Below are 21,880 nucleotides of genomic sequence, written 5' to 3' on the forward strand. Positions count from 1 at the left end.
GTAAAAACAAAGCATAATAATGTGTAATAAAACAGTCTTTTCTTAAAGCAAGAGAAAGTCGCATAATTCAACATCATGATGCTCTTCAGTCCATGAGCGGGTTAATCACTACATACTGGCATCGTCTACTGTTGGCCCCAGAGTCCAGAGGCATGTCAACGCATGTGACATAGTGACATCTATGCAAAGCAAACACAAAATCATGTTTTCAAAAGAAATATTTACTACACTTTCAAGGAACTACTTCAATAAAGTACAACATAAACAGTTTAATTTAAAAACTCTGGTAATTGACATTTCTAGCAATATTTTACCACAGTATACTTTTCTGGAGTGAGGTTCACATATCGAAGCTCTATGTGGTGTGTGTTCATCGGTCATTTCTCTCCTCTTTCTCAGAACCCTCCGGCTCCCAGCTCCAAAAATTAAAATGAACCAAGTGGAGGAAAATGTGACTGAGAACAAAAACATTCCTCTTGTTGCAACACATTAGGAGGTGTTTGCGTTATATGAATGATGTAAAATTAAAAAGGTACTTTAAAACTATACACAAAGAGAAATATTGCTTGTCAATCGAACCATATGAAGCGACGTGAATTTTGGTTGAGTGGAAATTAGATATCATTTTCCTTGATATTCCGTTCTGTTTTATAGTTCTCGCTTTACGGTACAAACTAAACTTTTCCAACGCATTCCAAGTAAGTTCCTGAGAAATATCACTTTAAAAAGTTAAATGGCAGATAATGACTTTTCTTTGAAGATGACATCTAATCCTTTTTGAGAAAAGCGATCATGATTGGAAATCATGTATGTCAACGTTTGAAAAGACTTTGAAAAAGGTCAACATACAAAGTTCCTGATGGTGTAAACTCAACCAATTATTTAACAAGCGTTTATCAACAACGCTATTGACAATCGAGAACATCCATGAGAGTGAAAACAATGATTTCTAATAACACCAATTAATACCACTCTTAAAACCAAACAAACTTAATCAAAAAGTCAAAAATTCAAACGAAAGTCAATGATGTCAAACATTATTCAGTTAAAACAGTCAGTTAAAGCATCAACAAAACAAAAAAAAGAGGAGAAAGTCCTCGATATTCACATATTACTCCTCAAAGTTAAATACAAACTAAAATCCCATAATGTACAGAGAAACTCATGTTTCACTTTGTGTGTGAACAAAAAAAAGTAGTGTTCACATTGTGGTAAACAGTGCAGGTGAGTTCAGTAGGTTTTAGAGTTACTCCTTCCTCGATTCTGCGTCCTCCTTCATCTTCTGCTCCTGCATGCGACTTCGAGTGGAGCCTACATAAAACAAACCCTCAACGTTAGAAGAGCACAAGACAGATAATTGGCAGAAACGATACTTTTGGGCAAATTAAAAAAAAAAAAGCAAAAATAAAACTAATACATAAAGCAGTTTTCACTTACTCATCTCTGCGAGCTTCTGTATCAGCGTAGAGTCTCCTCCAGATTTGCTGCAACATTAAATATATAAAGTGAGCCTATTTGAAATATGTGTATGTATACCATGTCACCTGGGTAGAGCATGCAGGAGGCAGGACATGACACAGCTTACACTTCTTATTGTTCCTTGACTTTGTCTGAAACTTTTGGCATTAATGATGGAAGTTCAACAACAGAATCAACTGAATATTGTTGTCTCTCCATTTACACATTTTCATCTTTGTGTAAATCACCCTTCTTCCCCGTCAGAGGTATGTCTTGTCTCGCTGTTGGCGCTGTATGATAATAGGACATTTGCGTTCTCACATTCAGCCCCGCTGGATAATATCTAGATAATTTCAGGTTTGCCGTGCATATGTGGAAGGAGCTTAACTTTGACGTTCAGTAAATAAATCACGGTGAGAGTATAACTATGGAAAATATAACTCCACTTGTAACCAACCTGCCATCGGCTTCATCTTGCCCGTCCACATCGAACCGTAACCTCTTCAGAGGCTTTGGAGTGGAGCCTAGATCAAGAGTCCTCTTGAAGGAGCGATCGCTGCTGTTGACCATCTGGTTGATCTTCTGGAACCTGTTGAACGGCTGCAGGTGAAAACATAAGAGAAAAAACAGAGTGAGTGAGGGGGGAAAAACCTACTGTAATTGCAGATTATCTTTTAACATGCAACGAAGCAAACCGAAGAGGCTCGTACCCCGAAAGATTCGCCGATCGATACCAGCATTCTGTAAAGGCAAAAAACGCCAAATGAGAAAAAGAATCATCTGCTTATACATTTACGTTTATTCAAACAATCAATTACGCGGCCCAAAGGAGAACAACAATCTGCTATGAACACACAGAACTCACCTGGAGCGAGGAGTCATGATACCGGGGGACATACGTGGGCTTTTCAGAGGGGAGATGTACACGTTGTTGCTCCCAGGCACACGTAGAGGTGAATTAGGGAACTTGTAAGGACTGCGTGGAATTTGTGGGATTGGAGAGAGGGTGGGTGGCTACAGAAACAAAAACAGAAACAATGAGAAGATATTGCAGCCATGCACATTGTTCTGATTGTGCATGTACTAAAGTCAAACTGTAGATGCCACGTGGCGAGGTGTCTCACCCTGGTAGACGCATACTGTAGGATGTTAGTTTTCAGCTTCTGCATGAACACTTGGTTGTAGAAGACAATGATGGAGTCATAGTGGCCCTCAGTGATCAACACGTGCTTGAAGGTCTGAAGCATACAGTGTGGCACAAATAAATGGTAAGTTCACAATAATTCAAATGAAGGTGATGACAGCAAAGAAAAGGGGGATAGTATTTAAAGGCCTCACCTCCTGGCTGGTGTTGGGCATGTTCTTGTACGCTGTGACAATCGTCTTGAAGCGCAGATCAACACTCTTCACTTTGCATATCGCATACATGGCTGACATCATCAACTGAAGAGGAGGGGGAAGAAAGAAAACCAACAAAGACTGGGTGAATTACTGACAGAAAGAAAGACAAAGAGTGGAAGACATACAGTAAGTGAAAGAACGAAAGAAAATGATAAAGAAAGAAAAGAAAGAAAGGTGAAAGCCTGAAACACAGAAAGAGAAAGGGAGAAAGAACAAAAGAAAGAAAGTGATTGAGAGAAAGAACAAAAGACAGACAGAAAGACTTAAACAAAAGAAAAAGAAAGATAGAAAATGAAAGAAAAAGAGAAAAAAGAGTGAAAGAAAGAGAAAAAAAGACAAGAAAGAAAGAAAGAGTAGAAGATTGAGAAAGGAAGAAAGAAAGAAAAACTGACAAAACAAAAGAAAAGAGAGAAAGAATGTGAAAGAAAGAGTGAAAGAAAGAAAGAAAGAAAGAAAGAAAGAAAGACAGAAGATAGAAAGAGAGAGTGAAATATAGGACGAGTGAAGGAAAAAGAGTGAAATAAACAGAGAGAAAGAAAGAAAGAAAGACAGAGAAAAATAGAGTGAAATTAAGAAAAAAAGAGAAATAAAGAAAGGGTGAAAGAAGAAAAGAAAAAGAAAGGGTGAAAGAAAGAGTGTAGTGTAGCTGACCTGGTCGAGGTGGCGCTCTCTCATCAGCTCGTGCTCGTGCTGCAGCGTGTGCTGGAACAGGGTCCATATGATCGGTTCCAGCTCAGGGTGAGAGGACAGCAGGTAGGAGCAGAGGATCTTCAGCCTGGTGTAGGCCAGGCGGTACACTACAGAGAGAGGACACCACACACATCAGATACTGAACAAAACAAGAAACATTAATTATGCTTTTAGACTTTCTCCAAGCTTATGCAGATGTAGTGAATCATGTCAATATTTATCAACACATTTCCCCGCTGGAGAGGTGTATCTTGTCTTATTTCAGTCATTTACAGTTTACTGTGAAGTCAAAGTAAATCCATCATAGAAAAAATACACATCTGTTTTTAGACATAAGTAATCCAGAGAAACCTAATGTTTTGTCTGTAAAAAAATAAATTAAAATAAACTAAACCAAAAGAAAATAAACCATGTGAATGACACGTTACATTTTTTATAGAAGAGGCTGAGAGAGTTGGACTTCGGGAGACGTGGAGTCTGGCCCGCAGGTTGGGTCGGAGGGTGAGAGGATGCTTGAGAGCTGGGCGTGGCTGGAGAGTCTGGAGGCAAGACACGAAGGCCCGGACGCATGGGGGACAGGTATCTGTAAGGACAATGGAGAAACCCATTGGGCCCTGTCACAATCAATGTTTAAGTTAACAAAAACCTGTACATTTCCATTAAAAAGGTACACCCCAAATCACAGATAATGTAAGGGTTTAGACGAACAGGCTCAACGCTACACAAAGGAAGGCTCATGGAATTAAACAGGTATATGACTCAGTGGTTTCACAACAGCCACAACGTTTCAGGGTCTAAGGTCTCTCAGCTGCTGCATACCAGCAACTGAAAGAGAGACAAATAGATTGCGGGATATTGGACTCACAGGTCAGCTGCGGTGTGGTTGTGCTGCAGTGGTTGGCTGAAACTGGCCGGGGTCTCCACCTGCTCTGCTGCTCCGCCCTCGTACTCCTGTATCAGCAGCTCATACAGAGGGGAGTCCTGAGGAGACAAACGTGATCATTTTCATTTAAAAAAGGAGCTGTACTGAAAAAAGTGCTCCACAGTACGTGACATACTGGCGTTTTTTCAGCGGTTGCATGCACTAAACATTAGTGGCCGGACTGCCTATCAAAACAAACTCGAATTACAACACACACAGAAGGAAAGTGACTTCATTCTCTGCTCAGGACACCATTACTCCACTGTATCTTTACATAGCAAATATGTGTTTGCTGCTGGATTAATGTTCTGAATGTCAAATACAGCTCCTTTTGCAAACTCAATGCACTTAAATCACATTGAGAATTACACACACAGCGTCCGGGAATTCAATTCAAAAAATAAAATCTAGACATAAAAGGGGGAAACCCTCAAAAAGTTTAGTTTTTACTATGAACTGCATTTTGTCTGATAAATAATCCAGACACTGTCACTACACTTGCTGCTGTCTGTTCATTAGATAATGTAACCTCTGCTTTCTTATTGACATGAAGAAACCACAGTAGAAAGAAGAATCAGGGATGTTATGATGGAACTTGCTTTGCGTTGCACTGCATTGAACCTTATAGTTGGAGAAATGTAGAATATGCGACGATATCTTAAATATGTGGGTTTGCATGTGGAGTGGAGAAATGTCTCTCCTCTCATGTGTGTATGTTGGTGCCATAACAGAGAGGGTTGTGCTGCATGTGAAGCACTTTTGAGGTTTGCTGGTATCCATGATTATGTGCACATGTGCCAGAAGCTTCTCTGATCAGATGTAAATGGATGGTAAATGGACTTGTACTTATATAGCGCCTTTCTAGTCTTCTGTCTACTCATGGCGCTTTCACAGTGTTTGTCACATTCATCCATTCACACAGACATTCACACTGATGGCAGTGGACAGCTACATACCATCTAATTTAATGTAACCATTCACACCACATTTACACATGCGCAGCACAGGGAGCACTTTGGGGTTCAGTGTCTTGCCCAAGGACACTTCGACATGTGAACCGGGGGAGGTGGGGATTGAACCACCAATCTCTCGAATGGAGGACGACACACTCTTCCCCTGAGCCATTATTATTAAACTATATATTCAAGGAAAATCACCTGAGGCCTCAAGTTATTTCTTTATGCATCATCTGGAAGGATCATCAATAGTACAAGTTTTCTTCATCACTTATTAAATTTGGAGAAAACTGAATAAGTTGCTCAAAAGAGAATACAATCACAAATTAAATGTATTAATTACAACGAGTGTAAGTTATCTTAATAACTTTGTGTTTAGTTTTCCCCAGAGCATAAATTGCAGCATTACCGAAGTATCAGGGCGATCAGGAAAACATCGCTGATTACATTTCACACACATTATTTTCTTTGCAAAAACCCAACTGACAAATTACAACTATGGGCCAACGATACATCTGTTCTTCATTTGTTGTTAACACAAGGACACTCCCTACAGTATCCCGTCTGATTTCAGTGATAGCCACAGAAATCCCCTGTATCTGATATCAAACAACTCAAGGCTTTCATACCGCTGGTGTATGGGAATATCAGTATGTACACACCAAGACAAATCAGCCATGAGATCATACAGGGAAGTGGGTGTGGTTTACTACTCAGTGATTTACACAGTGACAGCAGGTACAGACTTGCCATTAGCACATTCTTCCTGTCACACAAGCCCCACCCGCCTGACGCCACTGACATATTTCAAAAGTACATTTGATATTTGATTGCAACAGCATTCAGTGACGTGTTATGGAGGCCAACACTGCAATATTTTCTATATTCAAGATATAGTAAAAGTCCTGTTCATTGTTAACTCTCAATTCATGTTTGATATGTCTGAAGCTATGGGAGGTTGATCTATACACACCCATAGCTGTCAAGAAGAAACCAGCCCACACAAAATTGTTATTATTCAAATTTCAAAAGTGCAAAAACAAAGCAGCGATGGGAGGACTTTGGTCCCAATGGAGGCTCCTCCCTCGACAGACCAGAGAGTTCTTTCTTTGTATTGGAGCCTGACTTGTAACCTGCTACAAGGTTTCTGATTTACGGTCAGGCAGGAGCAGAGTAAATCCTCTGGGGCGTACAAATAACAATCACCATGCACCCCCTCAGGGCTGCTGCAGGAACAGACAGGAAACAAGAGAAGGGAAGAACTACTCGACTGTTCACGGAGTTGAGGAGAGGCACATGACTCTTCTTTCAAAGGGATAAACATTTCAACTGTGAAAGACAACTGGAAAAGACTGAAAGATTCACTTAAATGAGGATGTGCAGGACCACTTTCACCTACAGACAAAAGGACTTTGGATACTAATACAGGTATTCTGTGGAGCTGCTGTATATTTTCCAGTATTTCATAATAAAACTACAAAGACGGACCATTCTTCAGTATTTCAGGACTGTTTTTCCTACTAAAGTGACATATACATTTTCTCTGGATATCCCTTGGATTAACAAACTGGATTTTGGATTTGTATGTCTACACGACTGAGGAGAACCTTTTTACTATACTGTAAATGTCATCAACCTGCTTTTAAAAATGTATAACAGCGCTATACAAACTTTTAACACCAGTGCACTGAGCGCCACTCAAAATTACATGCATTGCAACAAGAGTGACGACTTTAAGTACCCTCTGTATAGCTCGGTTTTCAGCGTGGTGTTCATAATCGGACTTCTCTTCAACATGGTGGCTGTTTATATTTTTAGCTGTACACTGAAGATGCGGAATGAGACCACGACGTACATGATAAACCTTGTAGTTTCAGACTCTCTCTTTGTCCTGAGCCTGCCTTTTCGGATTTTTTACTTCATTAAGCGCAACTGGCTATTTGGAAGTGTGCTCTGCAAGATCTCTGTGGCCCTGTTCTACACCAACATGTACGGCAGCATCCTCTTCCTCACCTGCATCAGCGTTGACCGTTTCCTGGCAATTGTCCACCCATTCAGGTCCCAAGCAATTCGTACTAAGAGGAATGCCAAACTGGCCTGCTGTACAGTGTGGGTCATGGTTCTTGCTGGAAGTATACCCACTGGGGTCCTTTTGGACACCACTTCAGACAGTAATGATTCCACCACAAACTTCTGCTTTGAAAACTACTCCAAAAAGCAGTGGAAGGATGAGCTGTCCAAGGTGGTGGTGTTTATTGAGACCGTGGGCTTCATCATCCCATTGATGCTCAACGTCTTCTGTTCCATCATGGTCCTGTGGACGCTGAAGAAACCCCAAACCATCAGTCGTGGAGGAAGCCTTAACAAGGCCAAAATCTTGAGGATGATCATTGTGCATCTGCTCATCTTCTGCTTCTGTTTCATTCCCTACAATGTCAATCTCATTTTCTACTCCCTGGTGCGCTCTAATAGGATAAAGGGATGCAACGCAGAGTTTGTGGTCAGAACCATCTACCCCATTGCTCTGTGCATAGCAGTGACCAACTGCTGTTTTGACCCGGTCATTTACTACTTCACCTCAGAGACCATCCAGACCTCCATCAAACGCAAGTCCACAGTATGGCACAACGGTGCCAAGCTATTGGACAGACTACACATGGACAGCACACAAAGCAGTCCAAATACAACACCGAAAAGCCTGACCCTGAGGAATCAGAGGACCAAAGTGTTTGACAATGAGTCTACAGTCTAATGATCACTTTGTTATGGGACATGATTAATGATTCAGTGGCTGCTGATAAAACTTGATTTTAATCGGCGGACGTAGGCGGAAGCAGAGTGGCGTTGTAGATCGTAACAACACAAACACAGTGGTTACTAAGGAGTCGCTCTCCCATCTACTGGACACCACAGAGACTTTAGACTGGGACACTGATCCCTATTCAGCCAATAAAAGGAGTGTAAAAGTTCAAGGACACATTTGAAAATATTAAAGTGTGTTGCAGCATAACAACTGCAGTAATGACTGAATAGGACTTAATAATGTGTATTAGTGGCAATGACAGGTGTTTAAGCCATAGTTATGTACATGGTGCTGCAAATAAGTATCCGCTTTTGCACATAAGACATTGTAAGTGTAGTCTTATTAAATCGGAGCAGATTCTCCTTTATGAAAATTCCGCGTTGGCAATGCTTAACCAGTATTATAACTGTTTTTTTATGTACTGCACTGTGCAGTTTTGGACTCATTATGTCTTTTAAGCACTTTATAGAGCAGTATGTTCTATAACAGCTGCTACCTATTATACTGAATGCAAATAAAAGAGTTATTAAATTAAAATGGTTTGAGTTTGAAATTCACTACTCGTTTTCCAGATGGGGGTGTTGTAAAATAATTCAGATTAGCAGAGTATCAGTTTTTTATATACAACTCTCTTTGGGTGCTACCAAATCATTTGTCTAGACTGATTAGTCATATGTACTAAATACACAGACACAGGTTCTGTGGTTGGCCAGTGCCATGAAAGCATAATGGGTTGATAGGTTTTAAAAAGTAGATTGCAGGTGTGGTCAATATTTGACAGATGCATTGCACCAGCCAACACTGCACTAACATTGCTAAAGGCCATGCTGTGACAAGACATTTTGCAAGTTACTGAAGATTGATAATATCTATAAAGATATCCAACCCAGACTGACTACATGTCTGTTTCCTATAGAGAAACAGTGAGGATGAAACCTCAGCTCACAGTGTAAATGGAATACGCTTCAGCTTGAATATTTTCTTCATTCCTGTAAAAGCTACGTGCTGCAAGACCGAGCTACCGCATTCCTGTTTAGAGACTTTGCCTGAGGGTCTGCACTGACAAGGGAAGACTCATCACCACCGCAGCACTGGATTGTGAAACCTAAGCAGACGAGCGACAACATGCCTCTTGAAGGAGTAGTGCGGATACAAAATAGGGCGCAGTGGTGGTTGCTGCAATCCAGAGACAGATCTGGTGAATAATCCAGAATGTGAACTTAAAATTGCCATCCTAGAGACAAAACAATAATAAAAGTCTTACTTCACAACATATGATACAAATAGGCTTACAATCAAGAAGCAGCTAGACTTTCTCCCCAAGATATATATATATACATACATACATACATACATACATACACACACACACACACACACACTAGTATTTATATAGCACCTCAAACTGCTTTATAATAAAAAAAGATATGGAAATTTGTTATGGACTGAAATCTCCACTGGGTCGCTGTTCCCTCACAGCGCCAGGCCCAAAGCTGACAAAAAATAAACTGCTGTATGATTACAGCGCCTTCTGTGTAGTTAATGATTAACTCCAATTACAAGTGTGGGTTTTTAACAAGCAGCAGTAAACATGACTCCCACCATGAAGGTGATGAAACAAGCTGTGCTGAATTGTAAGGCTGCTCACAGAAATTCAGTTGAATGAGAAAACGAGTTGGTTAAAACCAGATAATGAATCTATCCTCAAGCCAACCTCAGTGATCAGTTCTTTTCTCATGAAATATTTTGACTAAATGAGCTAGAAAACAAACAGACAGTTAGAACAAATGACAGATGTCTGCATAGGTGAGAAGAGAGGGGGAGCCCCTGACCTGTGTGTGAGTGTAGGCGTGAGCAGCTCAGTGCCATATGCACCGTTACAGCATCCTAACAAATGACCCTGCTGCTGAACACCAGCTGTCTGGAAGAATAACTTCATCACGCCATCACTGCATTGATGAGATCCTGATACTGGTGAGTGTTTTCTGTTTCAATATTCTTCTTGGCTGTACTAATTGTGCTTGAGTTTTGCATGCACAGCATATAAAATAGATTCAGACATGCCATTTTTTTATAAAATGAAGACAGCGATTAACTGTATCAACTTATTAAGGTTTGGCAGAAGCGACAAAGATAAGGAAATATATCTTGTCTGTGATATTTGAAAATGTTGTGGGCTTTTACAGTTGAGAAACTAAATAAAAAGGCGTACAAATGAATGTAATGCGATTAGATAAAAAGTCACAAAACTGCTACATGCCTTTCAGGTTTTAAAGATCACATTAACATCAATTCAACAGTTAAGATACTCATCAGTCTTAAGTCAAAAAAGATTGCTTTAGCTGATAAATCATTTTAATGCTTTTTTCCATGCTGAATAATGTTGTCATCACACCTCTAGTAAACAAGATTTAAAGTGGTGTTTTTGCATCATTCTTTGCGGAGAAACCTTTTTCTTTTTACAGATCTGTAAAAAGACTAATCAATTTGTTGACAAAATCGTCAGTCAACTAAGAATGTATTTTATCGAGGACAGCCCTAAGCAACGAAGTCTTAAATTTAATTAGCAAACAGATCAGGGTTTAAAAAGGCTTAATGCCATGTCATAAAAAAGTCGTATTCAATAATGTAACTGAAAATTCTTATAAAAGTTAATTGAGAAACTACCTAAAGTTATAAAGTATAGTGAACACCAATGTGCTTGTAGTCAACATAATTTCACAATTGTATTTTTGAAAGAATGTTCTTAAAGTATCATAATTATATAATTATTTAAATTAGTGGGTGTTTTTTTGTAATTCCTCAGTCAGCGGTATTAAGGGTGCAAAATTAAATTTTTTGTCCACCAAATTTTACCAGCCACTCAATAGATTACCACTATTTTTTTGACTGGTAAGTAAAGCAAATCTACCAGACATTTTCCATTTTGTCTGTATTTGTCTAGTGGATGGTGCTAATTTTGCACCAGCTCAAGGGTCATTATGTGACAGGGGTGTGTGGAGTTGTTTAACAGTCTGAATTCCTGGTAAATTGGTCACAAAAACAGAAAATTATGTAAAATGGCAGAAGAAAAAGGTCCCAAAAATCACGATACCAACCACAGGAAAGATGCATTTGTGAAGAGAGCTTATAATCAGACTGTGCTTGACTGGATATTTTGCTTACTACGACACTACAAACTACAGCATAAAAAGGACCATAAAGTAAAAAGCAACACCTCTGACAATCACATCGAAAGATTAACTTCATGAGCTTCACTAAACGTGAATTTACTGCTGCAGTTTAACATTGTGAGGTGATTCTTTTTTCCCCCACACTGCATGTAATGAAGCCAAATGTTTACTTCTTTTATGAGCGCAGGATGTTGCAGTTAAAACTTTATTGACAGAATGGCTGTCATCTTGCATATCAAATATCAATTCAGCTATGTCAGCTGTAGCAGTGTATTCATGTCTCCTCAGCAAATTTATATTCCATAAAACAGCAGACATTTTGAGTTCATTAAGTTTTTACTTGCACAGGTTTAACTACAGGAGAAGCAACTGAACCTGTTCCTTCCTTCCATCTTATGTTCACTTCAAACGACCCAATTTCCTCCAGATATGAAAGCAACACTGTGATTTAAAGGGTTGGAGAAGTAAAGCATCGTGGGATATGGACCTGTGGAATAGGACTGATATGCCAGCTGAGTCATTCTCACCTCTGTCTAACTGCACTGTGGACACTAGCTACCGTTTCACCTTCTACCAAGTATCCTATGGTGCCATCTTCTTGCTGGGGTTGACCACCAACAGCCTGGCTCTGCGCAGACTGTGTCTATCTCCCTGCACCATGAACAGCACGGCCATTTACATGCTCAGCCTGTCAGCTGCCGACTTGTTTTTTGTAATCTCTCTGCCCCTGAGAATCTACTACTACCACCAAAAGGCCAGAGCCTTGTCCTCCATGACCGGAGACCCCTCCAGTTGGACTCCTGGTGAGACATACTGCCACCTCACTTTCACCCTTAAATACATCAGCCTGTATGGGGGCATCTTCTTCCTGGTGTGCATTGCTGTGGACCGTTACTTTGCTGTAGTGCACCCGCTGGCCTCAGCGCTCCGCAGGCTGCGTGTTGCACAGCTGGTAAGTGGGGGGATCTGGTGCCTGGTGCTGGCGCTCAGTGTGAGTCTGCCTCTCCTGCGATCTGCAGCCGCTCGCCAACGCCAGCCCTGTCTGCTGGACCCGTCCTCGCAACGCCACCGTACCATCATCCTGGTAGCTCTGGGATTAGTCCTAGGCTCATTTCTGCTGCCCGCTGTGCTACTTCTCTGCAGCTACTGCAGAGTGCTAAGTGTGCTTCGCCAGCCAAGACACCGTTCTCGCAGCCAGCGCCGCAGCCGTCAGCACACTCTCACAGTTATTTACTGGGTTCTAGGCATCTTCTTACTGTGCTTCGTTCCCTATCACATCAACCTCCTAGGATACACACTCACACACGTGGGGCTGCTGCCCCACTGTGGCCTGGCCAAGGTGACCATGGCTGTGCACCCTGTGGTGTTGTCACTAGCAAGCTGCAATTGCTGCCTCAACCCACTCATCTACTATTTCTCCAGCAGCCTCGTACACAGGGAGGCGCATGGTGGTGGAGGCAGTGGCAGCCAGTGACACACATCATTTCTTTATCATTATTTATTTTAAGGCATTTTTTAAACTACAGTTACAGCTGCTCGGTAGTCTTATTTTCAAATCTCCATTCAGTTGTTACATTAGATCTACAGAAACATAGCTTTGTCCGGTCCGTGATTCTGTTATTACAGAAACTATAGAGCCCTACCTTAATGCTGTCTGTTGGTTAATATCAAAAAAGAATTGCCACAGGGCCTAACGACTTTTCTCTTATCTTAAGAGCACTAGCCTACTTTATTGAACAAATTCAGGACTTTGTCTATTGGTATACAGTACCCAGTTACTCAAACTGTGTGCACTAATTTAAAAGTAAAACGGAAGAATACTCTGAATGTGTAAATATGTAATTTATTTTTGGCAGGAGTTGCAATGTTGAACTGGTTTTACGTGTGTTTGCTTTAGCACCATGCTAAGAAGCAGCTTATTTTGTTGAGTATGCTCTGTAGTAAAACTTAAATGTGTTTGTGAAACATTGATATGCAATGACATCTTTCATAACTAGTGAATGTTGGATTTGTATGGAACCTGCCTTATTTTACGAAAGTGCTGATCAAAGGTTATGGAATATATGTTGATCTTATGTCATTTATTTTATTCTTGAACTGTAATAAAAAAACGACATTAAAAAACAACTTTTTTCTCAAGGTCCAATAAATGCTGTATACTGTATGATGAATATATTAACATATAACACAATTGTCTGTGCCTCTTCATGTTGTGAATGCATGAGTCTCATAAACATGCTGTGAAATTATTGCTAACAATTTGAAATAGTGATGGGAGATAAAACTGACCGTCCTCCATGCAATCCTCTCCATGATGAGGTTCTCGCAGGTCTCCAGATGTTTGACGATGTCTTTGCTCAGAGTGGGCTCGGCCTTGATGAAACTCTCAATGACTTTGTAGAAATCGAAGGCAGCCAGGTTGACCACATCGAGTATCCAGGGGAAACACACGTCCGTTTCAACTGGGTCAGCACCACCGCCGCCACCACCACCACAACGGTTGTAACCTCCAGACTTAAAACTGCTCTCTTATAACAAGGAGCAAATATATAATTACAACCTATAGCACATCTACAAGAAGTGTAAACGTTAGCCTGTATTATTGATAACCTTAAGATACAACACAGTTATTTCAGAGTTAATGTGACTGCATCCGTTATTAACTTATGAGAAAATTATGGCACAAACCTCCATACGTTGCCATGACCACCTCCAAAGCGCAGGCCAGCAGTGATGTGTGGAATGTGGAGTCATTGAGGAGTTTACTGGAATGGAAATCACATGACTTAGATAAAGGCAAATAATTCTTCACATACAATTAAAACAACAAAAAGCATAGTGAACACACATCACCACTGACTAGCTTTATAATTGTGATATTATAAAAACTGAAAGACATACCTGAAATTTTGTACAGACAGTCGCTTCTCTTCCTACAAGATGGGAGGAAAACAGTTATTACAGACATATATGCAGGGTTAAACATTAATGTGGAAAAGGCCTATACAAATGAACTTATGTAAAATAGGTTTGATCATATATACACACATACATACAGTATGTGCAGTAGATTTTTCATTTGTGGCTTTCTGAGAATTTTTTGCGGGTAAACCTAGAGACTGCTTCAGCTTAATGAGCCTGAGCTTCTTCATTTGATTAAAACAGTCAAAAAATAAATCAAATCCAACAAGTCAAGTACCGATTTCAGCATTGACTCCATGACCTTGTAATACAGTCTGACACCGAGTTTAAATCTCTGAAAGACAAAAGAAATCAAGTCAGACATGAAATAATTTAAGTACAGCCATTGTTGCGCACCGTGTTCTTTAGTGTTTAGAGTTCATACCTGCCAACCGAGTACCACACAGCGTGGGCCGACTGCCTGACCGAACCTTTGGCTGAATGCCTGTCCAAGTGTCTCCAAACGCTTCAGCACATCCTGCGTCGGGTCCACAGTGCAATTCTGATCACAGGAAAAAGGAAATGCGTGAAATTAAAGTAGTAGGATCCGGTTTTGTGGGACATTTTAATCAGGGGCAACACTTCTAGAGACCCACTTTAAAATATGAAGCCAGGTTAGTAGATGGCTGATCCCCACTGGAGGTGAGATCCCCCCTCAACTGCTGAATGGAGGTCATGGCAGCTCTGATGAAACAAAACAAAAATCAGACAGTGCTAAAGGATAGACATAAACTCAATTGACAATTCCCACAATGAAATATGCCCAATTATCTACATAGAGTACAATACATCTTAGAGCCATTTCAAATGTTTGGTTTTCCATTTGTGGATACATATATACACATTCAATTCCTATTAACTATGTTTAATTTTATATTTGGCAAACAATCATTACAACTCCTGGTTTATCTTTAGGGTAAAGACACCAACTGGGATAATTAGGCTACACAAATAAAAAGCTTAAAGAAAGGCCAGTAAGTAGTAGTAAGTTAGTTTGTTAGTAATTGGTTTGGATAAAAAAAAACAGCAGAAAAGGTCAGATTTAGACAACTATGATCATTCACTTCATCAGCTTCTAAATGCACCAGTTGACAGCTGAGCAGGCAACACTGTATATTGACTGTCAGCCGCAAAGGTTTGAAACTGCAGAAATATATATAAACGGTTCTGCTGAAAGCAAACACGAGTACCTAGTCCTTCACCTCTGTTATGATTGGAAATAAGAAAAAAAAAATAAAAGAACAGGTAACTTCTCACCTGATTGGAGTTTGGGGAGGAATGAGTATGGTTTCTTCATCTGGCAGGTTCTTCTTTGGCGTTTTCTCCATCTGGGATCTGAAAACAGGAGCAGAATATTAAACACTTTTCTATACATTGTTAACAGATTAACCAGACCAACATCAAAACACTGAATAGTAAAAAAGGGGGTGAAAGTACATCTCGACTTTAGGCGCAAGAACTGTCTCATCTCCATCAAAAAACAGCCGTCCATCGATGTCTCTGCTCTTGAGGTAGTGCTCTTCATATTGTTGGTTGAGCTCATTCGCCTGTGGTGAAAATTAAAGGTTGAGGTTACTTATGGTAAGATGCCTTCGCTCATACTACTGATCATGCAAGGTTGTTACAGACTGAGCAATGCATCACATACAGACATTGAAGAGTTCCCCATTAAATCTGATATTTTACCGTGATCCAAAAGGGCTAAATTGTGCTAGAAAAGCACTATATTGAGTCTTTCACAGTTTTAAATTATTGCTGCACTATACATAAACAGTTTTTACAGCGCTTTATCTGAGGAGCAGAAAATCGTCACAACCTTGACCTGCTGTATAAGAACAATTTCACTGTTGTAGGAAGACTACTCCTTATAACGCTGGCTATCTTGAGCTCTAACATTGCATTATATTTTATTTGCTTAATGCATGTTTTAGATGTCAAATCCCAATCTAGATCTGCAATCACAAAGATCAAACAACGGAATCAGATACTAGAAATCCCTGCTGAAATGTCATGTAAAATCACAACAATAATATGGCTTTAACCAGAGTTGGTCACATAGATGAAACTCTTGCCTTTTATACTCTTGTTGTCACTGTGAACATCAGCCAACTCATACAAAGCACTGGAGTCTATCTTGAGAAGAACTCAAGCTCAAAAAGATGAACATCTCTGAAAAGGGCAAGGCTCCAACTTGTCTGCAGACACATCTGTGCTGTTAAATTAATATTTTTTCAAAATCTCACTCAGAACCAGGGTCAGATTAATAAGATGAGAAGATTCTTTACACAAGACACTTAAAATAATATGCGCCACCTGCCCGTTACTGGGGTAATGTAGCAGTAAAATAAATATGTCTAGTATCCTTTTTCGGAGGAGTGTGGTGGCGTCAGCAAACAGTAGCATCCTGTCTGTTTTGTTTTCATACCTGGCTCTGCAATATACTACCCTGAGACACTTCAAAGGATTCCCTGCTTAAGTACACATTTTCCTGAAACCATGCATGTGAAACCAAACATGTATGAGCAGTAAAGAGTACAACCAACAGCTGTCAGACACTCTTTCAGTCGCAAACAGGAGGTGATAACTAGTGGAAACAATAAGTAAAGAGCTGACAGTGAAAACAAACAGTAGACCATGTGTCTCTCCCCTCCCTACCTGAGGAAAATCTGGAGATCTTGAAAGATCCAATGAGTCAAGGAAGGTCGAGAAACTGGTCTGGTATACATTCTTCACCTGCAAATATAGTTGGCATAAAAGGGGCAAATGAGACAAAATAGAAACAGAGCATAGGGCGAATAAATGTGTTGGTAAGAACCACACAAAGGGGGGGTGCTCAGACCTCTTCTGCATTGCATTCATTCTCTTTGCACAAGGTTTTGAGAAGCTGCAAATCCATCTCTGGCTCTGGAGGTCGGGATTTGGCTTTGCTCTGGTTGCGGCGGGATGTTCGTGTCGGAGGGCTCTGAACTTTGCTGATAGCCGATTCTGAGAGAAAAAACATTCCAGGGCTTAGAAAATCTCTGGATACTGTGCGTCATGAAAGGGTTTACTGTTTATGGCCCATAGAAAATAATTTTTTCCATTTATCATTGCTGGAAAACATGACAGATAAGCTACTAAATGATAAGATAATCCTTTATTCCCTACAGTGGGTCAATTTATAGTGTTACAGCAGCAAAAGAGAATACTGTTGTGCAAATAACAAAAGCATCAATAATAAATGCAAAATACTATACTATGCATACGCTTTTAAGGAAACAACTTGAATAAATGTGCAGTCATGTTTACATGTCAAAATGTTTCTTCCAGTCTTTTTTTTTTTTTAAATAAATTATTTACGTTACACTTTTCTGACTTTAAGAAGGCAGAAAAGATTATGACAGATGTTGATGTAAATGACACTGGAGCTTACTGTAAAGAGGCTGCAAAAGGTCTGGAGGGCAGCGCTTGATGAATAACTCCAGCGTACAAAGCAGTAACTGGAATGATATGACCAGGTCATCCTCCATCTGCAAGGCCCTTCCTGCAAACAGCAGAGATGCAGCACGTGAGGAGCAGCATCACAATACTTTTGCTTTGGTCTAGGAACAACAGAACTGTAACTGTGAGGCGAAACAGTTTCCAATTCATATGGGCTCTACAGCTAAGCACGAAAGAGGAAGGAAGGATGAAAAGAAGAAGATGGGTCAACATCAGAACTATTCCATCAAGTGTGTGAACAGCTTGATCCTACTCGTTCTTGTTGTTGTAAATGTGTTAAAAGGGTTAACCTGCCTTTGGCCAAAAGAAACATCGTCCAGCAGCTCCGTATGGTCTCCCTTTCCCTTGGAAAAGAGACACTGAACCATTAATCATGAACCTGCATAACATAGTTCATTACAAGCATATTCAATTAACAAACACAACACCTGGTCTTGTCATCAACGTCAAAGATGTTGGGTTGAAATTAGAAGTGAAATGGAGATAATTTTTCACATGACTATAGATATTGATTCCATGTCACTGATTCTAGGTCTTCCAAGTGACCATCTAAAAACAGCAGTCAACAAAAGATTGTATAATTGTAGGAAAAATATTCTCTTGCAGTAGGTCAGTGACAAGATTCCCTCTGTCTGTGGTTGGCGTAAAACAATTTTTGAACAGATCCCTCTAGAATATCTCAGTAACATCATACATTACAGCATAGATCAGTTCTCGGAGCGTGGCGCCCATTTCTGAACTATATCAGACTGGACCTTTTCTCCTCTCTGTTGATAGGACTTGAACGTCCTTCGGGTACTATAAGACTGAACCACCATCTCTTGTATTATGCCACATGTTCGTCTCTCATGTACTAGCTGCTGTGCACCTTTTGTGTTTGTGTTGTTGTGTGTCAAGTTTTTGTAGACACTGTTTTGTTGAATGGAAACAAAAACTGCAATAAAAACAATAAAGAAAAAACTCCCAAAAAAACAAACACAAGACCACAAAGATTACGTTAGTGTGACAAGTACATGTCATAATGTACATATGGTAAAGAAGTATTCAACTTACTGGTCATCAGAAACCAAAGCAAAGATGTTCTTGCATGTTCTGAAACAAAACAGATATTATCATCATTTACAATTACACCCTAAATAGTTCGACATGAATCGAGCACATGTACCGCATTCACGACTCACTTCTCAAACCGCTGGTAGAGAGCCAGCGTCACATCATACTTCTTCTCCAGTCGCGTCAGTGCTGAATTCACCTTGGTGCTTATGGTATCCAGGTTCACATCCAACTTCCTCACCAGATCAACAAATTGTTTAACACTACAAAAAAAATAAAAAAATAAGTTAATTTCCGTAAAAGATCAAATTAATATTTCTTCAAACTGAACATGAAATTAAGGAAAACATTCGTAAAAAACAAACCCAGGGTTCAGATTTACTACAAATCTGAAAAAAATGTTGGATTCTAAAAATCCTCAGCACTGCATCTTAGTTTGGTCACAGCTTTTATTTGGACCATAGTGCAAAAGAGTAACCGTGTGTGATCCTTTTACAGAATGTCTATTCAAATGACTGTTTTGACATGCATTTATGTGTATGAGTATGTGCCAATAACACGCATCATGCATCGCAAGTACTTACTTCAGATTGACGGCTTTCAGAACCTGAGTTAAGGTGAAACAGGCGACATCCATGTCTGTCCCTGATACAAACAGACAAGCCCCCCACACTCTTTTCTGACTTTCCTAAAATGAAATAAAAAAACATCAATGTTTATTACTTATATATAATAATGTGCAGTCAATTTTTACATTAAAATACTCATGGTAAATAACATGAGACTTGTGACAGTGTACATGAGACATATGTTATTATGTGCAGTGCATCTTCATCTGCTCTCCTTACATCAGGGGTGGAAAGGTAAATATTTGGAGAACTGTGATAGAGTAGCACACGTCAGTTACTGTTATTGTATTTAGCTTCTGTTTGAAAGGCAAACACTTTACAGTGCTCATTTTATTAATGTCTGTGTATTATCCTACAATGATGGTGAAATTAATCTCTCAGTGCAGTATTTTCCTTTGACACATGCTCTATTTTATGCACTTTTATATTGTAGGTATTTACTGTACATAATTTGAGTTTCTGTATTGTGTGCTTTTCTCTCTGTTTTTTATGGCATCTCAGGTTTTCTCCAAACTAAGTTTTGCTGTAGTTGTGTGTAAATAAAGTATCTATCTATTTATGTATCTATCTGTACATACAGTGATTTCATCCATGGACTCTTGAACAGTTTTCCACAGCGTCCAGGCACGGTCACACACCAGGTCAGTCACATGAAGGCTTTTACACAGGGTCACAAACTCAGCATCCTTGTCTCTGTGTCTGGAGGATCATGGATGGAGGGGCCATAAATCAACATCATGGGCATCAAAACATGCTTGCACAGATGACAACAACTCCCCTGACTTAAAACCAAAGTCAGGTGTGTATGTGTATGTGTATGTTGTACCAGCGTCATATGTCATTTTACATCTGTGAGAGTTATAATAGGTGTGTGGTGTTGAGAGACATTCAAACTCACTGGTATTAGCTCTAAATACAGGCCTGACTTGGTTTGAAGAAGCTAACGTTAGCTAGCAAGAGTCAAACACAACATTAAGGCTAAACACATTTTACACAGTAACCAGCTCATTTCTGCGGATACACTGCTGAGACCAAAATGAGGCAAAAAGAAAATAAGGTGTCTTACTTTTTAACAGATAAGTCTGGACTCTCCTTCTTGTCTACAGAGACACTTTCAGCACTCTTCAGCTCTTTGCTCTGCGTCGTCACAGAGGCGCGTTTCTTAGGTGGCATCTCGGTGTCTGGTTACCAAGGCAACTATAATAATAATAATAATAAAAAAAAACAGAACTATGTCCTGAAGGCAACAAATTAGTTTTACTGGTTTAAAGCCCACCGCAGAAGACCCGTGGCAACAATACAACAAAACCGAAGTGAACTTCCTGAAACCGTGGTGAGGCGGGGGTTCGTTTTGTTCACCGGCGTCGCAGGTTTCAAACGCCCCCCACAGCCGGTGGTCACAACCCCGAGCATTTAACCGGCTCGCTCGCTTTTTTATGATCGTTTTTCTCTGGTTCAACCCAGCACTAACATTATACAACCGGTTTATATCTGTCTGTTTATCTGAATTTCACTGTGATGTACACCCGACCGCTCTGTCGCGTTCACCGGGTTACAGGACAAACCGCAAACGAACTCACCCAAACTCACGAGATGAAAACGCGGGAAAATATCTACGTAACATCCGCTCATTAGCATTTATCCCGCCACCCAGAGGAGTCACAAAGAGTGCAACACGGCCACTGCACAGTGACCCACTGTAGATAGAAAGTGGGCGACTCATCATTTCAGATGAATAATACAATTACATAGTTATTACAATTTTATGTTAATTCTATAGTCCCCGTGGTCCCATTTCACTCTGTTTACCATGTGCACGTTTCTTTTCCCTTTAAATGTTATTGCGCACTGGAGTTTAGCTGTTTCACTCTTCAAAATAATCAATTTCAGCATTTTAATGCAATGGAATAAATGATCTTTTCCCTCTTTCATATAAGAGAGACAGCCCTTTGTGAAGTTTTAGCATGAGACTAAATGTTCCTACCGTGCGCCCTATGGGGCCCTAATCTTTGGGTTACCAGTGCCCTCTTGTGGTAATAATCACACATTTCAAATGACTGGCATGACACATTATCACACATGATATGCTTTATATCAGGGGTGGGCAATTCTGCACCTGGAGAGCCACTGTCCTGCATGTTTTAGGTTTCTCTCTGCTCCAACACACCTGATTCTAATGATTTGCTCGTTATCAAGCAGCTGATGCTTGTCACAGTTTGATTATTGTTAGACTCAGGTGTGTTAGGGTATGGAGAAACCTAAAACATGCAGGACAGTGGCTCTCCAGGACTGGAATTGCCTTCCCCTGCTCTATATCATGTTTAAAAATAGTGATACTGCTTAAGAGATGCTTT

General features: G+C 40.1%; 3 protein-coding genes across 3 annotated transcripts; 2 read left to right on the forward strand and 1 right to left on the reverse strand.

Moving 5' to 3' along the window:
- Positions 1–121: 121 nt before the first annotated feature.
- On the reverse strand, positions 122–20,822 carry rb1 (retinoblastoma 1). The gene is made up of 27 exons (XM_083926620.1): positions 20,593–20,822; positions 20,105–20,225; positions 19,482–19,585; positions 19,026–19,160; positions 18,898–18,936; positions 18,135–18,188; positions 17,777–17,883; positions 17,204–17,349; positions 17,020–17,097; positions 15,802–15,911; positions 15,622–15,699; positions 14,961–15,048; positions 14,750–14,866; positions 14,603–14,659; positions 14,305–14,336; positions 14,092–14,168; positions 13,693–13,931; positions 4,415–4,530; positions 3,978–4,132; positions 3,511–3,656; positions 2,797–2,901; positions 2,583–2,696; positions 2,324–2,472; positions 2,169–2,199; positions 1,916–2,058; positions 1,438–1,484; positions 122–1,311 (listed from the first exon to the last, which is right to left on the reverse strand). Exons 1-27 carry the CDS (start codon positions 20,697–20,699, stop codon positions 1,247–1,249), a joined length of 2,760 nt encoding a protein of 919 aa, XP_083782746.1. The 5' UTR covers positions 20,700–20,822; the 3' UTR covers positions 122–1,246.
- On the forward strand, positions 6,619–8,755 carry LOC310956417 (lysophosphatidic acid receptor 6-like). Its single transcript, XM_083926621.1, has one exon. The coding sequence runs from the start codon at positions 7,076–7,078 to the stop codon at positions 8,177–8,179; it is 1,104 nt and encodes a 367-aa protein (XP_083782747.1). The 5' UTR covers positions 6,619–7,075; the 3' UTR covers positions 8,180–8,755.
- LOC310956418 (lysophosphatidic acid receptor 6) lies at positions 11,885–12,877 on the forward strand (the record flags this gene model as incomplete). Its single annotated transcript, XM_083926622.1, has 1 exon — positions 11,885–12,877. One exon carries the CDS (start codon positions 11,885–11,887, stop codon positions 12,875–12,877), a length of 993 nt encoding a protein of 330 aa, XP_083782748.1.
- Positions 20,823–21,880: the final 1,058 nt, after the last annotated feature.

This window comes from Echiichthys vipera (genome assembly GCF_963691815.1).
Source record: "Echiichthys vipera genome assembly, chromosome: 14".
In the NCBI taxonomy this organism is placed as follows: Eukaryota; Metazoa; Chordata; class Actinopteri; order Perciformes; family Trachinidae; genus Echiichthys; species Echiichthys vipera.

Excerpts from the sequence above, each read along its gene's own strand:
- rb1 (XM_083926620.1), bottom strand. The coding sequence starts at position 20,699 with ATGCCACCTAAGAAACGCGCCTCTGTGACGACGCAGAGCAAAGAGCTG. Across the intron at positions 15,049-15,621 it reads CCTCCCCAAACTCCAATCAG|AGCTGCCATGACCTCCATTC; the intron begins GTGAGAAGTTAC and ends TTGTTTCATCAG. Across the intron at positions 14,867-14,960 it reads ACCTGGCTTCATATTTTAAA|AATTGCACTGTGGACCCGAC; the intron begins GTGGGTCTCTAG and ends TCCTGTGATCAG.
- LOC310956417 (XM_083926621.1), top strand. The coding sequence starts at position 7,076 with ATGTATAACAGCGCTATACAAACTTTTAACACCAGTGCACTGAGCGCC.